The sequence below is a fragment of the Rhipicephalus sanguineus genome, chromosome 10 (assembly GCF_013339695.2).
Source record: "Rhipicephalus sanguineus isolate Rsan-2018 chromosome 10, BIME_Rsan_1.4, whole genome shotgun sequence".
In the NCBI taxonomy this organism is placed as follows: domain Eukaryota; kingdom Metazoa; phylum Arthropoda; class Arachnida; order Ixodida; family Ixodidae; genus Rhipicephalus; species Rhipicephalus sanguineus.
This window is the reverse complement of record NC_051185.1, coordinates 130,081,251-130,106,100: the sequence shown is the minus strand read 5'-3', so window position 1 is coordinate 130,106,100 and position 24,850 is coordinate 130,081,251. Positions and strand designations below refer to the sequence as shown.

General features: G+C 45.6%; 1 protein-coding gene across 3 annotated transcripts in view; it reads right to left on the bottom strand.

The window, feature by feature from the left end:
- Nucleotides 1-24,613, bottom strand: part of LOC119372450 (calcium-dependent secretion activator) — a 1,123,203-nt gene extending 1,098,590 nt beyond the window's left edge. For all 3 annotated transcript variants that reach the window (XM_049419575.1, XM_049419577.1, XM_049419576.1), the window contains exon 1: nucleotides 23,840-24,613. In XM_049419575.1, the coding sequence (XP_049275532.1) occupies nucleotides 23,840-24,235 (396 nt within the window). In that variant the 5' untranslated portion in view covers nucleotides 24,236-24,613. The remainder of the gene's footprint in view (nucleotides 1-23,839) is intronic.
- Between the last annotated feature and the right edge of the window lie 237 nt (nucleotides 24,614-24,850).

Here is a 24,850-nt window from a genome sequence, read left to right as displayed (position 1 = left end):
GGACCTAGCGAACACACCTGGGCGTGACACGAAAAGAGACCGATGAAGCCATGACGCGAGTTCGCGAGCACATGGCAACATTCGCCGCACGTTTTATTAGTTACACCGCTAACCGTGCAGTCGATTCATAACTGTCGATGACTCAAAATTACTTCTAATATCCCCTTGAAGAAACACACACATGCATAATGCTGTTCCGCCGAGCGTAACACGGCACTGAGGCGAAAAGATCGGTCACTTCTCAACACACGCTAGCAACGCGCCGGACGGTCTGGAAGGTAAATGGCCGCCGCCGCCCAATGTTGCCCGCGGGCAGCCTATCTTTGCGGTACTCTGATTTTCCAGTAGGCGTAGAGTCTTGGCGCGTTTTCTCTTTCGCTCGGAGTCGCCGGATGGAAGACAAGGCTGCGGAACGGAGGGCACGGAAGGCGGCGGTAGCGCGTGCTCACAGACAGAATCCTGAGGTGAGAGCCCGCGAGGCTGAAGCTGCACGTCGACGCCGCGAAGCAGATCCCGCCGTTCGAGCCCGCGAGGCCGAAGCTGCTCGACAAGCTGCACAGCTGCGGCGCGAATCGGATCTTCAAAATGTGAAGGACTGTGAAGCGGCGAGAAAGGTGCGTACCGGCAGGCACAGCCCGAGGCTGTGCGAGCAAACGCATCAGGCGGGCTCTGCCCGAAGGCGCCGACGCGCGCTTCCAGCGGGTCTTCCTTGACAACAGTTTCGGCCATAGTTGTGGTGTGTGCGACAGATTGTGGTTCTCAAACAATCTAGTCACAATGCGTTACACGGAAGATTCACGGTTTACCGATGATTTCTTCCGGAGCTTCGCCCCACTCATCATCATTCACCACGTAGATATGCTGTGATTTTTTTTTGAATACTTTGAACCAAAATTACAGAAATATGTTACAGAGGATCCCAAGCATATTCTTATGAGATATAGCAACATGAAAGTGTTTCTTTTGGCTAGGTTGGTGAAGCACTAGAGGGGTGGTGTTCTCTAGTTGTCTTATCAAGAATAAGGTAATGCAGAGGCCGAATTGTACTTATTTACATAATTTGGTGCAACCAATGTGGTGTCAATAACACTTTACACGTGAAAGGAAAAGACGCTATTTCATCACCCTCTCCTCCTCCAACTTCTGTGGAGACCTAACTGATGTGGCGGACAAGAGCACGCTCCCTCCGAGTCTGGAGTTCCTAATTTGCCCCGTCGACGTCAACGTATGAAATTTCAGACGCTGAAACACTTCGGCGTCCGATTTTTCGGACTTTCTGCCCAAATTTCAGGTCCGAAACGGCATTAATGAAAGCTCCAGAATGGGGCATAGCGCTAACACACACGGACGAGGAAGAGACAACAGGACAGAGGATGAAAGCCCCCACCTATGCCGGGTCTATAATCTCGTAGGCTTGAACCAGCGCGAGTCACTCTGTTTACGGCCGTAGCAGAGTCCGAAAAGCAGCTTTGCTGCAATGCCAGAGTGTGATGTGGTGAAGCATATTAAAACTCTGAAGGGGCCACTGTCACGGCGCAGTGCGGCGATGTCTTTACAGATAAGCGACAAGGGGGCAGCGCTAGGACGAATACAAAGGACGAGATGAAGACAGGACAGCGCATGTCCTGTCTTCATCTCGTCCTTTGTATTTGTCCTAGCGCTGCCCACTTGTCCCTTCATTATGAACCCAAACCAACTCGCCCACTTATCTGTGATTTTACAGATAAGCACCGGAAATACACGGATTAAAGTGTCGAGTTGGGCTTGTTGGTACATAATTATGGCATACTGCAGCGCAAAAAACACACAACGAATGGTACACTAACGACGACGACGAGCGCTGACGACGTTAGTGCACCATCCGTTGTGTGTTTTTTTTTTTTTTTGCGCTGCAGTGTGCCATAAATGCACGGAGGCGTGATGGCAGCAGGCGGCAAACGCGCCCCACCCTAATGATAAGCATCTGCAGCCACACGGGCACAGAAAATGACATTCGGTAGTGACGGCATTCAGTTTCCGAATGACATTTTTTAGATGCGAAGCAGCTCTATGACTAGCCTAGTGTAACGCTGTCTCTCCGTGGAACGCGCCATAACGCGCTCCCCTCGCCGCAGGTGTTGGAGCGGTGCCAAGTAGGTCACGCCGCAGCTGCGCGTTGACGTCACGCTCCCCTCGCAGTGCGCGCTGACGTCACTCTCTCCCTCGCCTGCCGCGCGCTCGCCGCAGTGCCCGCAGCTGCCGCCTCGTCCGTTCGCCCGCAACACCTGCCGCTACCGCCGCTCGCTACACCGCCGACTCGTCGGTTCACGCGCAATAAACCTGACGCGCGCCTAACGTACGCGTTGAAACATGTCTGTACGTGTCACCTCTCTCTCGCTTCACCCTCTCCACCGCGTTAGCGCCGTTCAACCCGTGACGCCACCCGTGCGTAATGCTGCTGCTTCGCATCCCATCAGGGTTCCCTTTGGGAAGATGGTGTTAATTTTTTTTCGGCGGAGCTGCTACACGTCCAAACTGAATGACATTTGACTTGATGATGTCGACCGCAGCATCTTCTGTAGTGAGCAATTGTTGAGTAGTTATAAAAAAAATAACATGCATTTGCAAGCTTCACATACCTCCGAGAATAATTAAATGTAGAAATAAGCATATTACACTGCCGTAAGCTTGAGTTCGTTGCTTTGTTTCACGACGTTGCAGCTAACCATAGCAACCTAAGCCAACACTAGTCCAATCCACAGCGTAAAATAAAATTGGCGCCTGTCGCATCCAAAATACAGCTTTTGAAGCGCTTGTGTAAGTGATTAGTGTAAATGAAAGACGTGAAAACTTTATTTTTAGCTGAATAGGATGTTGTTTTATATAATTTAGGTATATCACACTTCCGTCAGCTGTGCCGTCGAGAGTATGCATTTCTCAGTTGAATGAGTTCTGGCGATGGCATTAGGTGACGAATGGCATTTGGGCGAATGCCATTTCGTTCGTCCATGTGGCACCGTGCGAATGGCATTAAATCTGAAGGCATTAGGAGGCAAATGCCATTTTCTGTGCCCGTGTGGCACGGGTATGACTGTTCAGTAGTACATATGGCCTAGTGCAATAGTAATGCGCCGCGCCACTGTTCATACTGCTTCTTTGTGGCTGTACAGACGTGTTGCCTTCATGAACGAAAGCAGCTCGCCATCGCCACGCCCCAGTGCGGACAGGAACGGAGTGGGCATCACGAACACAGTGGGCATTGTGTATTTTGTTACGTTTGATAACACTTTTACACCTAACCTGTTGACACTTGATACACGATGGTTAGCCCAATCTCAAACTTGCCCTGGAGATAGAGGCAGCAGTAAAAAAAAATGGGCAACAGCACAAGAAAGAAACACTTTTTTAGGAAGGACCGAAACAAGGCAGTGACGTGTGAAGGCTGCAGAAGACTGGCACTCTAAACTGCCCAGCTCACACAAGTCATTAATCCTCAAGTGAAATCAAAACAGAAAAAGACTCAAGTTCCGCACGTGACTATTGATGAGATTAGCCCCATGGAAAAACAGCTGGAGAAGACTAGTGCACTACAGTAAATTTTTTTAGAGGCCCACCTTGCAGGAAAAGTTACAATTCGATTTCGAAGTCGGCTAGAAATCGCTCAGGCTCCATTTCAACTAGATCATAAGCTCACGTACGGTCACTGCATGGCATAGTTACCACAGCTGCCACCACCGTGCACCCGCTCCATACTCTATAGCGCTAGAATTACACGTAATATAGGATTACACCAGAGTGCTCGTGATCACACTGAGAGTGAGCTGCGCATTCAAAGAAAAAAGCAAGTACTCAATTAAGGCTACGACGTCCACTGACGTAGCTTCTTGACCCCTTGCCATCCCCCTCTGTGTAGCTTTCAGCACGCTGGGACAAAAGAAGAGAGAAAGCCCCAAAAACATGCGAAAAATCCCTCAAACTCTGCTTGTACTTGACCAACTCTAAAAAATTTTGCAGCAGTTGATTCGAGACGCAATAAACTCCTATAGTAAGGTCATTCGATGAGCATATGGTTAAGTGTTGCAGGGCTCCTTTAAAAGATGGAGGATTTTGTATTTAAGAAACTCGTGACACTCTACACTCGATGTCTCGAAATTTCGCATGAGCCATTGCGAAAATGCCAACATTATATCAATACACAAAAAGGAAGATGCAAAAGACTTGAAGAATTACAGACCCATAGTCTACTTTCAGCATTAGACAAAATGTGTATACAAAGGCAATTTCAAACAGGATAAGGGAAACACTAAACTTCAACCAACTTAGAAAGCAGGACAGCTGTAGGAAGGGGTTCTTTACAATGGATCAAAACCCATTTGATCATTCAGGTAATAGAGAGGTCTGCTGAACAGAACCAACCTCTTTAGCTATTTAAAAGTATAGAAAACTGGTATGAATACATTTTGGGAAATTTCCAGCATGCACGCAACAGACAAGCATGTGAGGAAAGATGTGCTTGTATGAGGTGCGTTCAAAAAGAAACGGAACTTTTGAAATAGTGCGCCAACTGCCAGAGGGAGCACGCTGTGGCTACTAAGCGCATGTAGCGGCAAGTTTAGACAAGAAACTGTCATTTGCCGCGTTTCGCTCTGACCGTTAGTTCACGAGCCAGAGCCGCTAAAGTGAGCTGTTCTTTGGATCAGTGCTAAAGTGACAATGAAAGACGTGGAAGAACAACGTGTGTGTGTGAAGTTCTGCTACAAACTTGGAAGAACTTTCACAGAGACATTTCAGTTGCTTAGCCAAGCATACGGGGAGGACCATGAGTCGCACGCAGAGCTGTGAATGGTTCAAGTGTTTTGAACACAGCAGAATGTCGGTTGGTACTAATCCCAAGCCTGGACGACCTTTCACATCCACAGATGATGACCATATGTCGAGAGAGTTCGTGCTGTGATTCGTGGAAATCGTTGTTTGATTGTTCAAGAAGTTGCTGACGAAGTGGGTATCAGCGTAGGGTCATGCCATGAAATTTTGAGTGACAAACTTGAGATGCATCGTGTCAGTGCAAAATTTGTGCCACATTTGTTGACTGACAATCAGAAGCACGCCCATGTTGAAATCAGCCAGGAACTGTTCGCCGCTGCCAATGACAATGAAAACTTTCTTGAGAACATCGTAACAGGCGATAAGGAAGGAAGGAAGGAAGAAACAAGCGGAAAGACAGGGAGGTTAGCCAGTTCTTAGACCGGCTGGCTACCCTGTACATGTGGCGATAAGACATGGGTTCATGGGTATGATGCTGAAACGAAGGTGCAGTCATCGCAGTGGGTGGCGAAAGGTCCTCCTTATTAAAAGAAGCACGCACGAGTCGGTCAAAGATGAAGTTGGTTGTCTTTTTTGACCGCAAAGGCATTGCCCATCAGGAATTTGTATCACATTGTCAGATGGTAAACAAGGAAGTCTACCAGGAAATCCTAGCCCGTTTGAGAGATTTTATGCACAGTAAGAGGCCTGAAGTGTGGGAATTGTGCGAGCGCAGGCTCACACATTGCTCCTTGTCCGCAGCTACTTAGCAAAACACCACAATCCCGCAGTGTCCCATCCACCATATTCTTCAGACCCCAGCAGATATATTTCTATTTCCCAAGCTTAAAACCAAGTTGAAAGGACATCATTTCCAAACCATAGAGGAGATCCAGAACAATCTGAGAAGAGACCTGCGCGCGCCATTTCAGAAAGTGCGTTCCAGGAGGCTTTCCAAAAATGGAAGAAATGATGGAAACAGTGTGTGTTGGGGGGCTAGTTGGTAAGACATCTTAGAGAGTTTGAGAATTGGGGACCCAAGAAGCTTGTGAGCCACCAGAGCGCATGCGCAGAACCCAAGCCACTCTTGGGCTCTTGCACTCGCGTTGACCCGAAACGCAAAAATAGAAAACTAGCGTGGGGCCCCAAGGCGTCTTGGGTCACCAGCGAGAAGACAGACGCAGCACGGGCCACGGCGCAGTATGGCCCGCGTCTCTCATGATTTTAAATTTCGTCACACGTGGCACTCCATGTGCTTGACCCAACGCAGCCTGCGTTGGCCCAATTCTCAAACTCTGCTGATCATTTGAACGCAAGAGCAGGCTGCCCAACGCAGCTTGGGGGCCCAGCGTCTTGGGTCCACAATTCTCAAACTCTCTATTATGTAAACTTAAACTGTGCTTAGGACGAGACACCAGAGTAGGAGCAGACAGGACGAATGCGGACAAACAACTGGAGGGAAGTTTATGTGATTTCAATAACTCAGTTTGCGTTTGTCCTGTCTGCTTCTACTCTGGTGTCTCGTTCTAAGCACAGTTTAAGTTTACATAAGATGAAAACAGTGCATTGTCAGTAGAGGGGATTACTTTGAGGTGGACACTGCTTAAAATGTTGTAACATAAGCAGTAAAGGTGTTGGAGCAAAAGTTCGGTTTGTTTTTTAACACACCTCATATGTCATTTTTCCTCACGTCCTTCTGCTGTGTGCCCACTGGAAATTTCCCTTTAGTTGGTCTTCATAGACTATGAAAAAGCATGTCACTCAGTATAGACATATCAGAGCCCTTGGAAGCATTATGTCCCCAACTGCAAAGAGTCCACAGCTACCTTGCTCTAGAAAAGCAATAGAATTCTAATAGGTCAGACAAGGAGTCTCTTCAATGCTGTTCATTGCATGCTTAGAAGAAGCACTTAACCGACTGGATTGGGAAAAAAATAGGAATAGCAATTAATGAGGAATATTAGGGGTGTGTGAATATCAAGCTTTCAACTTCGAAGTGAATTCGAATCATGAAAACCAAGCTCGAATTGAATATTTTTTTTAATATCAATAATGCAACTACTGACTTTTTTTTTCGCCAGCCAAATGTCAAAAAGTCAGTTTGTTGCACAGCAAATAATATACATATGCATTGTACAACCCGATTGCAAGATGGTATCACATATGCTGAAAAATTTGTGAACACGGGGTGTTGCAGAAGTCAACATTTCGACAAGCGGTCTTATCTTCTTCAAGGCTGCAGCCTTCAAGTAGCAGCCTTGAAGAAAGCAAGACCGCTTCTTGAAATGTTGGCTCTAGCGACACCCTGTGTTCATGAATATCACATATGCTGTTATTTAATGTTTTCATGAAGCAGCGACACCACTGTGCAGGTCACCATTCTTCCGGACAACAAACACAGTCACTCCCTAAACACACTAGTCCTGATGAGATTACTTAATCCTCTAAGCATGCTTTCTCAACTGGGAGAAGCAATGACAAGAGATCGGCATGACATTCATTGCAGGTGCTTCATCTTAGAATCACCCAGAATAATGCATATTTTGAGACACTTCTCTCCACTTGCTTCGGTGGTCGACCTTGTTCAGCATGACAACGTGCTCAGCCTCTTACACAATGCCATGCCACTTGAATAATGGCACAGCATTTGCACTATGGAGGGGTGTGCAGCAAATGTAGCACAGGTATGCAATTCTTTGTGCTGAATTACTGTTATGAACTTCTATGGTGTTTGAATATTTCAAACAGTTAAAGTAGCTTGTGAATTGAATTCAGTTATAAATACCAAGTGACTCGAACCGAATATCATAAGTTTCAATTATTCGTAAACCCCAAAAAGAATGTATCAGCAAACTGCGATTTGCAGAAGACAGTTCTTTTCAGCAATGATGGTGATGAATTGCCAATGATGGTGATGAATTGCAAAAAAATGGCGAATTGCACTAAGCCGCGTAAGGCTTGAAACAGCAAAACTGGACGATTCTGAAGACTAATCTGGTTCCTTCTAGGTTTTTTCTAGGCCTTAGGTAGGTGATGCAGGTTATTTCTAGGTTGCTTCTAGGTAGTTGCTAGGCTTTAAGCTATAGGTGATGCTAGGCTGTTTCTATGTTGATTCACAGTGCAGAGAGGTTCAAGTTAAACCACAGACAGTCACAGACAGTCACAGACATGTCCAAACTCCAAAGACAAAAGCTCGTGCTGAAGCCAAGCGTTCGCACCTCTCATAGACCTACAGGCACGTCGTCGTAGGCCTTCTATCGCTTTGGGGTCTTCTCGCAGCCGCCATTGCCTTTCCCGCTACCTAGTATTCTCCCGTTGTACGCACTCGGGGTCTTTGGCTGACCACCGTCACTTCCCAGCCATTTGTTGCTGCGCTAACTCTTGCCTTCTTCACTTTTAGTGGAAGTTGTGTGTAGTGGGATTGACCCAGTTTCTGTGGCACATACCCATTTATGATGATGATAGTCATTTGGTTTGTCAGACAAGGAACGATTTGCTAAACAGCTTTGCTGTTAGAAAATGATTCAGGATTTAACTGAGAAAGTATTAACGTAGGGCTAAAATGAATGTGCTGAAGACATATTAAAGCTGGGGGACCCCCAACTTTTGTGTGTTGAAAATAAAGTTCGAAGTTCGAAAAAAGTTCAAATATGATATAGCCTGGCAAAAGAGAAAGATTCCATGACTGGAAATGAACAATTGCAGTCTGTACAAGATTATGTAAACCTAGATCCACAGTGAACTGGGCTAGTTGGTACTGGTTCATTATGTTACAGTGCGACAAAAACGAGGAAAAAGCGACAGCCCACACACGACGGAACGCAGCGCTATTTAAGAAACGTGTTCATATGGGGAAGGCCAAACTTTCACACCTGCACACAGTAACTGCGACTCACATACAAATTAGATACAAAAATGATACAAAAATTAGATTAAAAAATGATGAGAACAGGTCTCATGTGTCAGTCCTCTTTCTGCTCATCCAAAGTCTAGAAGTGCTATCTCACTGTCATGGAGGGCAATAGACGGCTGGCTTATGCACCTGCCTTCGTTATTTTTTATGTGGAATGCTGCCATCATTTCTCTAGATAGGGTATCCTTGTGTCTGTACGAAAACAGTGGCTTGGTCGAACAAACGACGACATGCGTTGTCCTCACAATTTCTGCAGTGTGCCGCCAGATGAGAGCATGCAGTGATTCCTTTCAGATTGTACTTGTGTTCCCTTAACCTTTTCTAAAGACAGCACCCTGTCTGTTCGATGTACATTTGTCCACGTGAAATACGTATCTTGTACACCACCGCTGCGCAGTTGACAAACCTCTTGCCATGCTTTACTGTGCACGTTGACTGGTAGCTGCCATTTTTTTCCTTGAGCACTCCTTTCTATACTTGAACAAATTCCACTCAACTTGCTTTGCGCCGAAAAAAACCACCTTCGTTCTGTACCTGCTTCCTATCTTCTTGAGCCTGTGCGACAGTGCATGAACATACGGGAATGTATGAAAGGTCGCACAACGAGTGCCAGAAGAAGACAAGAGAAGGTGTATTGTAGAATGCATCAGCACGGTAGCGCAGTCGTTGAAGACGCCAAGAAGAGGAAAAAGCCTGTACCCTATAGTGGATTTCTATAGTAGACTACAAGGGGCTGCGTGTGGTGGTTTCGGAGAAAGAAGGGCATTCTGTCGTTCTACCTGACGGAATGTTTCAAAAAAAAAAAAAAGGACATAAGACAATACAGAAGAACTTCGTGGAAGTCTCACACAAGCCTACAAAATTCAAGTCCCGAGCACTGGAAGTGCTTAAAGGAGCACTGACACAAACTTTCGAAGGCGAGATAACCCGTCTGATGGATTTGTGTGGATACACACGTATCATCTACGAAATATCAACGGATAATATAGCCTAGAACATATTTAAAATCAGGTTTAAAGTGCGCGTCGCGCCACTCCACACGAAACGCGCCTTTGGTGTCCTTGTAAACAACCAACCGCCACCTGCGTCACGAGTTTGTGTTGGCTGCCACGATTGTTGCAGGCGCTCTCTCCCACTCTCTCCTAGCAGACCTTTTCAATGGAAAGAAGGGGAGACTTGCACGGGAGTACAAAGGCTGATATCCTCGCCTCGGCAGTGCATCTTGGGGGGGTCACGCATATTTACAACGCCTCAGAGGGCATTGTAGCAGCACCCAGGAAGTCTGTTGAAAAGAGTTGTGGACGCGCTGCTCATGTGCACGCGGTTTTGTGTGCTCACGTAGCCAGCTATGTTTACACAACCACCGCTCTGGGTCCTGCCTCCTTCTGCGCTCTCTGAAACCGAAACTGCGACTGGGCGCTATAAAACCGTCTCCAATAATTAGCGGTTGCGCACTCGAGCAAACGAGCTTTCCAGCAGTGATAAGTGGGTCGTTAACTACTTATCGCAACAGAAAAAACAAGATGCAAAATGTTGGTGTCAGTGCTTCTTTAAGATGCAAATCCTGCGAAAATTGGTTGCTGACGTGGAGGGAGCTGGTCTCAGGTTGGAGGTGTTTTCTGCAGTTAAAATGCAAGAGACAGGCATACCGTTCCGGACTATACGTGGCAGATGGCAGGTGTCAGGATACCTGCAGAAACATCTCTAGTCTTTGGTAGTCATAGACCCGTTTTTGATCCACCATTCCAAGGAAGTGGTTGCGTGGTTGGAATACAAGAACCCTCAGGGCATCAAGGCTTGCAGCATAAACATTAGAGACTTGTACTATTCAATACCACAGGAACACCTGATGAGACGCGAAAAGTATTGCATATGCAAGGACAACAACGAAAAGGCCTTCATTGATTGGTGTGGATTATCTGTGGAAGGATTTCTGGAGCTTTAGGAGTGCTCTCTGAAGGCTACAGTGATTAAGTGGAATGGAAAAATGTGTGTTCAAAAATTAGAAGTATGTGTTGCTCCAGTGCTCAGCACCATCTTCCTGAGTAGAGTGGATAGACTGTGCCTTGAAAAATACCATGAGAAAGGTGTTTATGTACGGGGACAATTATCTGGAACAATTATCTGGAGAATTATCTGTCATAAGGAACTAAGCAACACATTAGAAGAAGTGCTCCGGGTCTTCAAGGAACAAGGCATGGGACTGAAGTTCACCTTTGAGTCTCCTGAAAACCAACTGAATTCCTACCAACTAGCAACTGAATTCCTACCATCTAGCACAAACCAGTATATACCCTTCAAAGTCATAGTATTTATTTTCTCAAAAGTCAATTACGATTTTTTTAGTGGGCTCAATGCTTTGTGTCAAGGGATTGAGCACAATTTCAGAAGCAGCACGTCACTGAGTGTACTCTCTGATGTGCAAGACCGCTGTTATGATAAAAAATTCACCAGGCCTGTGTGAAACACGCAGCACAGTCACAGCGAAAGGTGTATGAGCGGCCTTTCTAGAGCCCGTTGTAGACTCTTGGGGCAACTAATACAAGTACGCATGCAAGGTACCCACTACCCCATAAATGATCGTAATTTTTCTGAAGTATCGAAGCACCCACTATACCATTTTTCATCATTCTTCGGAGAATCGTGGTACCCGCTACACATCTGTAGGGCATTATGTGCACTTTGTGCTGTGGCTGATGACGATGAAGCATTACGGCTTTAAAGGGGTCATGAACCACCCCTCGGGATTGGTGTGAAAAACACCCTGGAATGAGTCGGACCCTTCCCAGGAATATATAGCCAAAAGAATTTTTCGAAAAGCTCAAGTAGGAAATCAGACAATCAGACGCATCGAAATACAAGCGAGATTTCAGAAAGCGTCGCGACATAGGCGCGTGTGAAGGAGAAAAAAAAAAGCAAGAAAGAAAGAAACACGAGAAGAGAATCGTTTTAGGCTGGCCCCAGCAGCATGCGGGATGCCCAAGCAAAGCCGTCATGGGATTACCTTGGCCTTGTGAACGCCGCTTCTGAACTGCCCACTGTGCCCAGCTGTGTTGGCCGTTGGCCATGTGTGCGCGTTTTGTGCCTGCTATCACCGCTGGACGTGAAATGCGTGGTTTGACGACAGTGCAATATGCCTTACTGTTGGTCTTACTGCGGGAGGGATATGGTGTGACAATGTCCCGGCGACTCAAGCGAGCCTGCCGGTGTGTATATTACCGAGCAGATGATGGGCACGCTGCGTTCACAGTACCATCGGGAACACAATGGTAAGTAATGCTCATGTTTGCTCTGTTCGTGCGTCCTTATTGTCGCTCGGGCAGCTGTAGGTGTCGTTCTGTACATTGCGTCGCGTGAAAAGTACAATGAAAAATCGAAAAAACAAAAGAAAGAAAAGTCATTAAGCTCACATAGTGGCAATGCGTAATGCGTGTTTAGAAACTCCTGTGAATATAGCACATGCTTCGCACGGCCAGCCAATCAATGCACGAGTGCGGCTTGAAAAAAGATGTTTGTACAACATAATTTCCTTCCTTGCGATAAAGCATAAATGAAGCTGAGTGCTTTCAAGAAGTACACACTAAAGCAAAAAAAAAGCCATTATTATCACGCTGTCACTTGATGAAATGTGCACTGAGGCCAAATTTATTTTCTGTTTATGCTGTTTTCATGCTTGATTTGCTTGCAATGTTTTGATCCTCCGTCTCGATGTCAATTTGTGTGCGTTGACATGTGGCATAATCGTCACATAATTATGACCATATGATGAAACATAATTATGGCCACATGATGTGACAGACATCCGCCAAGTGACAGTGTGTGTTGTGAAGAACATGCATTTTATGGTATTGTCACTTCATTAGTCACATATCAGCACTGGAACTTTCCAGGATTACATATGCATATTTATAGCCTTTAGGAGATGTATTAGTTGTGCAAGGCTATTTTAATCACATTGATATACGTCAGTTGAACCTGTTGAATCACCTTGTTTCTTCCCTCTCGTTATTTTGTTTTAAATTATGTTGCCATCAGGTTCGTAGCAAGGAATTTTTTTTGGGGGGTGCCCACTTGCTGAAAGCCTTGACTATTTGAGAAAAACGCCTATTTTCATTATTTATCTTTGGTAAAACACCATGTATCATAAATATTTCAGGGGGGGGGGGGGGGGCTGGCTACGGGCCTGGTTGCCATAGTGTTTATGACCTGTACACAGTATTCTCACTGTTGACACAATTTCTGACAAAGTGAAAACGCCGGTACTGTGTCCAGGTCTTCTTTTGTCCTCATTATAAGTATGCTGTTAATTTTTGCCATGAATCAGTCGCCCAATATTCAGTCCTAAACAGAGCAGCTGTGGTTGATCAAGAATCTAGTGTCTAACGTGTTTAAATACAAAGTTAACCTCGCTAACATTCACACCCCTTTACACTATAATGCTAACTTGACTGACATCGAAATCTACCCGAATGGTGGTACACAACAAGAGTAACACTTCTGGTGTTGTTTCGCATTTCTTTACCTTCGTGTATTTTTCGCCCTATGTACTTTAAGTGAAAAGTTCACAAGGAACTACTTAGCAGCCTCACAATCTTGCATTTGTTTCATGTTTTGTTAAAAGGTCTGCAATAAGTATAGTGAAGTATGAGTCCTTGGTGAGAAATTGATTTTTATGGACACAGAAAGCTTAATGAACTTCCTTTTTGTATCATTTTCAGGAAGACATTTCTGGCAAAGCAGCAAGAGTTGCTCGTCCACTGCTTGCGTACGAGACAGTGTATTGTGGGAACACTCCACTGTGCCTCACTATACACTATCTTGAAGATTTCTTACATCTTACACCATTTGGGCAAATACTGGGATTGATGAAGAGTGTTATGCATGATGCTGCGTGCAACCTTTCCTGTAGCATGTACATTTGAAAATTTCACATTGTTCAAAATGGCACTTAGTGGAACCGGCTTTATTCAGCAAACTTTATTCTAAAATGGACAGTTGGGCGAGTTGATGTATATTCATAGTTAAAGAAGTACGGGAAAAAAAACCCCACAGCACAGGGAAATGAGAATGAAAGGCACAGGACGATGCTCTACTAGCAACTGAAGTTTAATGCAAACCACAGAAAAATATACACACACAGTAGTATGAAAGAACTACAAAATTAAAGAATCACGCGGTTGCTGAAAGAGTAAAAACATGTCTAAAAAAGCCAAGCACATGTTAAACTTCAGTTGCTAGTACCACGTCATCCTGTCCCCTTCATTTCAATGTGTGTTGTGGTTTTGTTTTCCCACTTTCTTTAACTATGAACTTAAGTCCTGACTGCTTTACAGCCTCTAGAAGCATGTGGTCAAATTTTATTCAACCTCATGGCATATCAAGTCCTAGGATCCACTGTGCCAAGCCATCAGCCACAATTTATAGGAAATTTTTAATTTTGGGCATGTGATTGCCTAATTTCAAGTTGACCTTGCAGCCATAAGGCTGGGCTTAATTTCAATGTGGTAATTATGCATAAGCCAAGAAGTGAGGAATTAAAGATGAAGAACTTTAAGTGGCGGATGGCACTAGCTGGCATGGATATATTGTAAAAATAGATGTACTAATTATGCATAACAGAAGTATTGGTACATTGTAGTCATGTGATAACGCCGACAAGTTCCCAAGCATAATTCCAGAAATTTACGCTAGTTTTCAGATATCTGTGAGCAAATATGTGCAGCAATATATGAAGGCAGAGTTGTCATTTTGTGGGCGTTGCTGAATGCTTTTATAAATTGTGGTAAGTGGATCTACAATCACTTTTCGACTTTTTTTGCAGGAAACTCAACTGTATGATCATGTGGGACATGTTTTGATGCCATAGTGCAAACTAATAAAAAAACTAGAACATGCCTATCTGCATGGTTGCATATTTCGCAAAAGTAAAGTTAGCCTTATTGTACTAATTTAGTTGCCTTCATGTGTAGGCTGACACTAAGTTCGTTGTGCATCCCATTTCTTTGGATTCAACTTAGATAGTAGCACTGTGAAGTGCACATGTCAATAGGCATTATGAGAAGGTTTTACATACTACTTTCACATTGCTTTACTGTTGTGAATTATATATAATGCTTGGGCTCTACTGCATATGTTGTTCCGTGTGTTCAGTATTGGGTGCAGGTTCTATGCACAAAAATGGAAATATACATATGCTTACACTGACATAAGAACTGCTACTGTTTTGATTCCAACAAAATAGTACAAACACTGTTTCTTGTATCAGTTGAGGTATGACTATTTGTCGTGCATGCAAATGGAAGAAATGAACTTCTGCATGCAATACAAATTGGTGAAACGCTGCTCGCTCAATGTAACGGCCTGTGTTTTATTACCAAACAAGCAGAACAGATGATTTACACATTACAACACATTGTGGAAGAGAAATAGGTGACAGGCAGTTAGGCAACAAGTTATCACTGTGTTCTAAGGTAGGTTGGGTGATATTTCATCAATCGTAGCATAATTGAAGGTGCATGTTGTAAAAGTGGACTTCAACATAATGTGCAGGTGGACGAAGGAGTGCACATATGACCGAGTTTTTCCAGTTTTGTACCTGTCTGGTGTTTCTGTGTTATGTATGTAAAATTCTGAATTGTGAACAAGCCAACCTGTCTACTGCTATGAATATAGTATACTAGCAATTCAAACGAACCATTATTTTCTGGAGAACAGCTGTTTCATTGCGGAGGACTGTAATACATATTTTTTTTTAATTCATACTGCGTCATCTGTGCAAGGAGAGTGCCAAGTACACATGGACGTTCACAAGGGAGAAGTGCAAGTGCATTAACATTTTTGTTTTGCGGGACACATGTCACTGGTAAATTTGTGGATGTTGTGCTCGACCAACGTTACTAGATTAGCTTGACATCGGGGCACGCTTTTGGCATTCGCTTTAACACAGTGGTGTGATGCTTAGTAATAACAGTTAATTAGTAAGATAGTAGGTAGTCTACGAGTATGAAAGCAACTACTAAATACAAAATATCAGCTATAGAGAACCACTGTATGCCACACTAAAGCGCGAATTGCAAATAAGTGCTAATTGCAGAAATAGACTATCGCTCAGCTGCTCAGAAGGCGCTGTTGCCCCTGCTTGCAGCTCGCGACAGTAGGCACGCTTTAAATGCACTTAATGTTAGCGCGTTACAATATCCTTGTAACTGTGACGTCGGCGTGTGTAACTTTTATATTCTTCGTGAGGAAATGCCAGCAGCACCAAAAGACAACTCTGTGTGTACAATTTTAAATGATGGACGAGTCTCCCATATACTCAGATATGTAGATAACTTGGTTATTCTTTTAAAATATTGGACCAATTGACAGCCTCACTAGTGCCATCCGTGACATCTTGCTGGTGTTTCAGTCCTGCTCCACTAATCTATGTTTCACTCATGAAGAACCACGTGATAATTCTATTAGGTTTTTAGATTTGTCACTAAATTTTTTGTCCCATCATCATATCTGCTGGATGTACAGCCCTAGGACTAAGAAGACGCTCCTTCCGTATGAGTCTTCCCATTCGAAGCTCGTAAAGCGAGCATTTGCACACCTTTGCATTTCCAATGCATTGGAAAAAAGTTGTATGCATCAAATGCTAACCGGTTTTCATCAGCAGCAAGTACTGCAGATTGGGCAAGTTGGGTGCATTGCAATATCGTACTGGTGTAGTGCAGCTCAGTTTGAGCATGAAGGAAAGAGGCAACATGCAGCCTCTTTCCTTCATGCTCAAACTGAGCTGCGCTACACCAGTACGAGATTCATCAGCAGGTTGAGAGGCTGGTGAATGCAGGCTACTCTCAGATTATGATTGAGGCAGTGGTGGTATCTCTGCACATGAAAAAGACAGCATAAGTAATGTGAAGAAGCAAATAGTTGTTATGCCATACTTACATGGCATATCGCACAATCTTAAGAAGGTGCCGGTGAGAAACGCCGTCAAGCTCGTTTTTTCTGGTCAGCATATGCAGCGGATTGTGCGGCATGGAGGTCCAGGTGTAATACGGCACATGATTCAGCAGGTGTGATATATGCATTGTCTACTGTATTCCCGTGACCTGTGGCAAAGAATATATTGGGCAATCGGGCAGGTGTGTGAACGATAGGATGCGCGAGCATGCAAGTTTACTTCCTACGGGCACGGGTGGAAATCTACCGATTTACTGCAGGATGTGTGGTTGCGCCCCTCTATTCAGCAACGTTTCAGTGGCTGGAAGGGCTAAAACACAGAAAGAGCATGAAATTATTCAAGTGTTTCAGATTCACAAACCTGGTCCCGATAAGTGTGTGTGAGTGCGCCATCTGTGTTTTTGAATGACACAATTAAAGTCAGTTGTTAGTCCATCATCCTGTCTCATTTTTTCTTGGCTCAGTTTCTTCTGCTTTCTTTTGGTGCTCCTGGCATTTCCTCACGAAGAACTATGTGCCAACTTGCCCAACACGCCACCCTCATAATAATAACTTTTATGGGAGCGGCAGCCGCGAGCACGCCGACGGTAGAAGACAACGATGGACACGGACATGCTCACGGTTCGCGCTCGGTGGCCGTTGACAGTGAGTCGCAGCCGTGTCTTCGAATGATAAAGACGTGTTGCTCAGTGTCTCGTCCTCACCTCTGAGGGGTTTTCTGCGCGGCGGCTGGCCCAGACCCCTACAGTGCAAACACAGGCGGTCTTAGAACAGCTCAGAACACGCTGCTGCCACAGGACGCATGCAGCTCGCGGCAGAAATTACTAAAATTGCCCCACAGCATACGCCCATGGAATGCACATATGTTCGGCCAACTGAAGATACCTTTGTCACGTTGGTATCCACGAATTTCTGGCGAGCGAAGCGTTGTCGATATATGGAGAAGCACTCAAGAGGGCACACGTTTACCATTTTTATAACGGCACAACACGACGAACCAAAGAATTCGGAGCCGAAGCTGTTCACTTCGGCCTGCATGACGCTCCACAAATTATGTAGTGGCCTTATGTAAAGTTAAACAAAGGCCGATGGTTCTTTGAAGACGACTGGAAGTAAAAGTACTCTCAGTGGAATTCAGGTTGTATTATTTCGACCTTACCGCTGAATCCATCTTCTTTTACGTGAAGTGTATTATCCAAAGGTTAAATGATTATGTGCATTCTCTGTGAAAAGAATAACAGTGTTAAAACCCTCAGCTATAATCCAACCCTCATGGTTCACGAGGGGCCGCTCTCCGGCCTGTTATTTAAGAACTTGCTTGCAACTCAATCCGTGCACGCACTGATCAAGTCAGCACGGGATTTGAGGCCTGTTATGACATTCAAAATTAATCGAAACAAGTGAGGCACAAGAGGCTGCGATACCGAAAAGGCAATGTGGCCCAATTTAGGTTACGCTCGAAGGTGCGCGGGCGCGCTGAGTTCACCAGACGACATTTGGCCTCTACCGGAAGTGAGTCATCTTTTCGAAAACTTGCAACAAACTTTTTCCATATTTCAGTCTGTTTATTTAACTACAACAACTATTGTACACAGTGTCAACGGGAACAAGCGCATCTGATCCAAGCACCACCCTTGATTTATGTCGGCTATTGGCCAATAAGGATGCTCTTGCGACGCAGCAAAGCAGATCCGTGATGTCAACCGGCAGATGCCCCGCCCCTCGGCCTCTGTTTGAAAAGAGGGCGCCTGAGAAAACAGCAACTACACGCTCTGCTTGTAGCCTTTATGTGGCGTGCACGACTGCAATATTTGGCTGAGCAGTTTATAGCTGTGTCAGCTTTCCGCAGGATGTGTTTTTTCAACAAGCCCAAGGGGTGCTTCATGACCCCTTTATGGCTCAGCCCTTTGTAATGGGTTGGAAGCATTTAACGACCAACTCATTTTGCAACTCGCCATGGAAGTAAGCAGCGCGAAAAGCAAGACGACACTCCATGGATCCATAGCAACTGGCCCAGCTATCTACACTGGGCAATTCGCATTGTGTGACGCCAGGTTGTTATTTTAGTCTTCTGCCATACTATATTACATATGTTAAACCGTTTTCTTGCCCAACATGATGCCTGTATACAGAATTTTTGAAGGAGTTACAAGCACCAGCGTGGCACTGTGGTGTAGTACTCAAATGCCACACAGAGGGCACAGGTTAAAATCCGATCCGATCCTAGAAATTTGTTTCTCATTTCACTGTTTCTTATTTCACGCAACAGCGGTTATGGACAATGGCAGCGGTGGACAACTATGGCGCCAAAATGGACTGTTATGATCTCATAGCAGCTTTCGCTGTAACAAACTTCAGCGCCGACAATGCCCTCTCCACGCTGACCTGCATGACAGGTGCGCAAAAGTCCACTAACGTTAATATAAACATCTCTGGTTGCCACTGTTTTCGATTTTTCGCATAATTTCTGCATATCTTTGCTTTGGAATTCCTGCCTGAGGTACGTGCTAGTACTGTATCCTGACATATGCATAACTGCTCACGTTGCATGACCTAAGTTGTTCCGGATTGCCAAGTTTTCTTGTGAACCGAAAAATGATTTTACAAATTTCGGTTTCACTCAGGAACGAAATAATAGATATCGTTTTGGTTACGTTTTCGTTCCGTTTCAACACACTGTTCAAGAGGGACCAGATTGCTACATGCACTACCCCAGGACAAAAACATTGCTCCTAAACTATCGATCAGCAGCGAGTTAGTAAAGAATGGCATTGCTAGGTCATGTATCAGGGCATCTGACAGAACCCTCGGCCATGTATCAGGACATCTTGACTTGCATGCACACGATGGAAAAGAGTGTTTCCGAACAGATCAAGAGATTGGGTGAAGCCGGTTATCCTAGGTCAGTGGTGCGCATAGAAGCTCTTAAAATGGTCAAAGCAAGAAAAGAAAGAAGAGAAAGAAAAAAAAAAGAAACGTGAGAATGAAACGTACAAGAATACTGCTTCCCTCCCGTATGTTCATGCACTGTCACACACTGAAAAAACGACCTCGGCTCTATGCTGGCCCAACGTGCATGGCCGACCTGGCCGGCCATGGCCCGAGCTTGGCCGACAGAGTTGAGCCGAGGTTGGGATTGGTTAATGGCCTTACACCGGCCGACCTCTGGTTGCTAACATAGGGCCAAGGCCGTAGGCCGACCTTGTAGACACCAGGCGGTGCACAGCTGGATCAAATAATTTTCTGCGAATAATGTAGTGCAAAAATTGAAAGCCGACGCTCAACGCTCATACAAGAAATTTTCGCTGACCGAGAAATAATGCGCGCGGTGTAGGAAAAAAATTTGCGCCCACAGATATAAAGCAATGTCGGCTTGTCGCTGGCTCATAGTACCTGGCCAACGTGGTAGGTAGCAAAGCATGGCCCTACGGAGGACCACGTTTGGTCGCCCGAGCATTGGGTGCCGACTCTTTCCCTATCATTTGCCGACCGTTGGCTGAACGTCTTCGGCCAATTAATAACCAGTGTAATTGGTTGCCAATTGGGGCCCCACTCTGGGCCACCATTGGTCGGCCAACAATACCGGTTGACTAGCGCTGCCCATTTGTTTGCCAACCATCGGCCGTCGGCCAATTTCAGTTGGGACAGGCTCAAGAAGATAGGAAGCAGGTACAGAACGAAGGTGGTTTTTTTCGGCGCAAAGCAAGTTGAGTGGAATTTGTTCAAGTATAGAAAGGAGTGCTCAAGGAAAAAAATGGCAGCTACCAGTCAACGTGCACAGTAAAGCATGGCAAGAGGTTTGTCAACTGCGCAGCGGTGGTGTACAAGATACGTATTTCACGTGGACAAATGTACATCGAACAGACAGGGTGCTGTCTTTACAAAAGGTTAAGGGAACACAAGTACAATCTGAAAGGAATCACTGCATGCTCTCATCTGGCGGCACACTGCAGAAATTGTGAGGACAACGCATGTCGTCGTTTGTTCGACCAAGCCACTGTTTTTGTACAGACACGTACAGAGAAATCATGGCAGCATTCCACATAAAAATAACGAAGGCAAGTGCATAAGCCGAGCCAGATAGCCCTTCTAGACTTTGGATGAGCAGAAAACGACTGACACGTGGGAACCCGTTCTCATCGTTTTTATATCTATATATTTTTTAAAGTATGTAAGTCGCAGTTACTGTGTGCAGGTGTGCAAGTTCGGCCTTCCCTATATGAACACGTTCCTTCAATAAGAAATTTTAGTCAGCGCTGTGTCCCTTCGTGTGTGTGCTGTAGCTTCTTCCCCAATCTTGGTGCACTGTAGTATGATGAAACCTAACATGAGAACCTACTCACGAAAAGGAAGATGGCAAGCACTCCCAAATAATCACTGGCAAGAAAAAGAGATTGGTCTTGTAATGTAAGTGGAATAGCACATACTTGGGGACAAAGTAAGCAAGACGCTTATGTCGTCTCGCTTACCTCGTTCCTGTCTAAGTGTGTGCTACTCCACTTTGAAATCACAAGCAATCAGCAACTGCCCTCAAACCGAAAAGTATACAATCACTGCATTCTGCCACATTTAACATATCCGGCTTAATCTTGGAGGTTAACAGTGAAACCTGAGAAAAAGGAAAGACATCAAATATGCTGTGGAATTGGAAATGATAGGCATTAAAGGAGCACTGACACAAAAATTTTGCATCTTGCTTTTTTTTTTGTTTAGTAGCTAACAGCCCATTTATCATGGCTGGAAAGCTCACTTGCTCGAGCGAGCGATGGTTAATTATTTCGAGATGGTTTTATAGCGCCCAGTCGCACTTTCAGAGAGCCCCGAGTGAGGTGGGACCCAGAGCGGTTTTCATGTGAACATGGATGGCTATGTGAGCACACACACGCACTTGAGCACCGTGTTGACAACTCTTTTCAATGAGGGCTTCCTGGGTGCTGCTACAATCCCCTCTGAGAAGCTACAAATATGCGCAACCCTCCTGAAATGCACTGCCGAGGGAAGGATATCAGCTTTGTACTCTCATGCAAGTCTGCCCCCTCTTTCCATTGAAAAGATCTGCTAGGAGAGAGCGCTCACAAGGATCGTGGCAGCCAACACAAACTCGTGATGCAGGTGGCAGTTGGTTGTTTACACGAAAACCAAAAGCGCATTTTGCGTGCAATGGCGCCACACTTTAAAATTGATGTTAAGCATGCTCTAGGCTGTATTGTCCATTGATATTTTGTAGATGTTGTGTGTGTGCCCTCACAAAAATCTATCCCACAGGTTATCTCACCTTCAAAATTTTGTGTCAGTACTCCTTTAAGAGATTGGAAGACAGTAGATTGAGTCAGAGAACAAACAGGGGTAGCCAATATTTTTGTTGATAATAAATAGAAAAAATGGGCCTGGACTGGCCACGTAACTCATATGAAAGACAACTGGTGGTAAGTCAGATCAACAAAATGAATTAGAAGGGATTCTTGAGCAGGTAGTGCAAAAAACGAAGACACAAGCGAGGAACAGAGACACAAGACAAGCGCTTGTGTCTTCGTTGTTTGTGCTGCCTGCTCAGGTATGCAATCTTACAAACTTGTCCAGATTTCAGTTATCGTATGAAGGGGTGGGAAATGCAACCAAGATCTGCACTGAGTGAAATGGTGTGACGAAATTAAGAAGTTGACAGGGATAAAATAGAATCAGCTTGCACATAACAGGGCAAACAGGACGTCACTCGATGAGGCCTTGGTCTTGCAGGCTGGGAATGATGACTACTAGTTGCAATTCGAAAGCATCGTGTCCAATTGTTTCCCAGTTATTCTTTCCATGTTTTACAGATGTGTCACAAGTGTGCAAGCCGAGTGTGCAGCAACAGAAGAGCGCTATTAAAAACTAAGCTTTTTTTCACTTGGAGACTTTAGCTGTTGGTTTACAAGCAAGCAGATGCGCAAATGCGCGAGCCATGCATCCCTGCTTAGCGCAAAGAAGCCCTTTTTGATAACACTGCTTGTGTGGACATCTTGCACAGCAACACCGAAAATACATAGCAAACAGTTGGTGCGTGATTTCACACGCAAGGTTAGGCAAATATAATTGGTCTTTTGCATGTGCAATGGGGTGGACATGGCCACCCTTAATGGGTGTGTGGTGCAAATCAGCTTGGCTGCATCAGTTCATGAGTTGCTGCAACCTGGCACTCAATCCAGCATCCTCCAAACCATGTTATTCATTTCAAGGGGAAAGGGTCTGCAAAGCTGGTTTTTCTGGCACCCTGTTTGCTAATAGTGCCAGCTTGATGCAAATGTATACAGATGGATACAACTTTACAAGTCTGTGGCACCTCAAAGGTGGATGCACACACGCATACACTCCAGACTGACGTCGTGACCTGGCCTTCAGAGAACTTTGGTGAGTGCATGAGCAGGACTATTTCTTGAGTTGCGGAGGTGATCTGCTGCCGTGCTTTGGTCAGTCAGGCGGGGCCCTTCCACACTTCTTTATAGGTGCAATTAAAGCAGCCAATCAACATGGGCATAGGAACCCACGGTCAAGCATATGCTGTGTCTGCAAAATGTGGGCTGTGTTTATGCCTCATAAACCAACCCACCTGATTCTTTCAAATGTATGTGGGTGGCGCCCTTTCATCATTCCTTTCATGGTGTGCCTACACCACTGAACAATTTCCAAACTTCTTGTGCCCCGCTGTGAACCGGTTCATAGTGGTGCATTGAACTGGCCTATGGAATATCTCAGATTAAGTTAGACAAGGGGCCCTGGAAGCATTCTGAATAAAATGAGCATGTGGTACAGCAAGCAGGAATCTTGCTTTTTCTAAAACAGCAGTAAAGAAATAAGTTGAAATCTACAACTGGAGTTCTTAGCGAGCTCGTACTTGTTTTTTGTGTGACAAGCAGCAGGAGGCCCGTGATAATTTTTGCCAATGAGGCAATTAAATTTTTTCCTACAGAAAAATTCACAGCTGTATGTGCAAGTTGTTGCATCTCCGTCTTTAATTTGTCGATAGGTAGTGCGATTTCGAAGAAACTGAATGGTGGAGCAGAGGAAGTGCCTCCAAATTTCACTCTCACACAGCCTATAGAGTAAAATAGCAGGTTTTCTACGTAACTTTTTTTTTTTTTCGAATAATTCACACACACAAGACGGCAGCTATTATATTCCGTGAATGTAACGAAGGAGCCGGAAATGCTTGGTTACCTGGAACCTGGCCTGGATCGTGTCCAGCTGCTGCTTGGTGATCTTGGTCTGGCGCCGAGTCATGTCGGTCGGCTGCTTGGCGTTGAACGGGTAGGCGACGCACCGGAGCACGAACACGTACAACTGGAGCCTCTTCTTGCGCAGCTCCTCCTCTCGTTCGGCGGTCTCGTCCTTCTCGCTCACCAGCGACGGGCTCGGGCTGGACGGCCGCGCCAGGCTGTTAGAGCGCGACTGTGCCGACGGCGACGGCTCCGTGGCCGGCGACAGGCTCCGAGTGGCGCTCACGCTGCGCGGCAGCTCCAGCACCACGGCAGCCGCCGCCTCCGACGAGACCTCATCCTCGACCGGTTCGTTGTCGCTGCCGCCTTCGTCTTCCGACGACGACGGCTCCAACATGTTGTCGAGGAGGTCGGCTTCGCCGCAGCGCCCGTCCCTTGGGTGGAAGCGCGCTTCGCAGGGGCGTTAGCGCATCGTCATCTCCGGGCGAGGCTTAGCAGCGCATTTATTTGCGCACAGCAGCACTGCTGGTGTTTTACCTCGTACTGCGGGGACGCCTTCCGAAGGGTGCACCGGCGCCAAGGGTAATTCTTCCAGCGAACTCCCTTTATTGTCGCTCTTTTTGTTTTTCAACCCAAGAAGACTGTATCGACGAGTTCACCGCGCCTGCACCCCCCACGCCAGCGACGTCGCGCGCAGATGTGCGCGCATGCGCCCTGAGCTGATGCGTTTCTGGGTCGCGCGCGTGCAGCGCTGTATTTAGACGACGCGCGCAATGCGACAGAGCTTTCTTGCGCACGTTATTGAAATCTTTTGCTACGACATCGTATGAACTGCAGTGCACATTTAAATGCTCTTCCGGGACGTTCTTGCGCTGTACATGCGACCTAGGCGGTGTCCTTTCATTTTCCTGAGTGGGAGGACGGGGACCGTGGGCAAACATGTCTCGAACCCCGCGCATTTTTCACACGCAAAGAAAACCCCACGTGAGCTCATATATTCATTATTTATTTT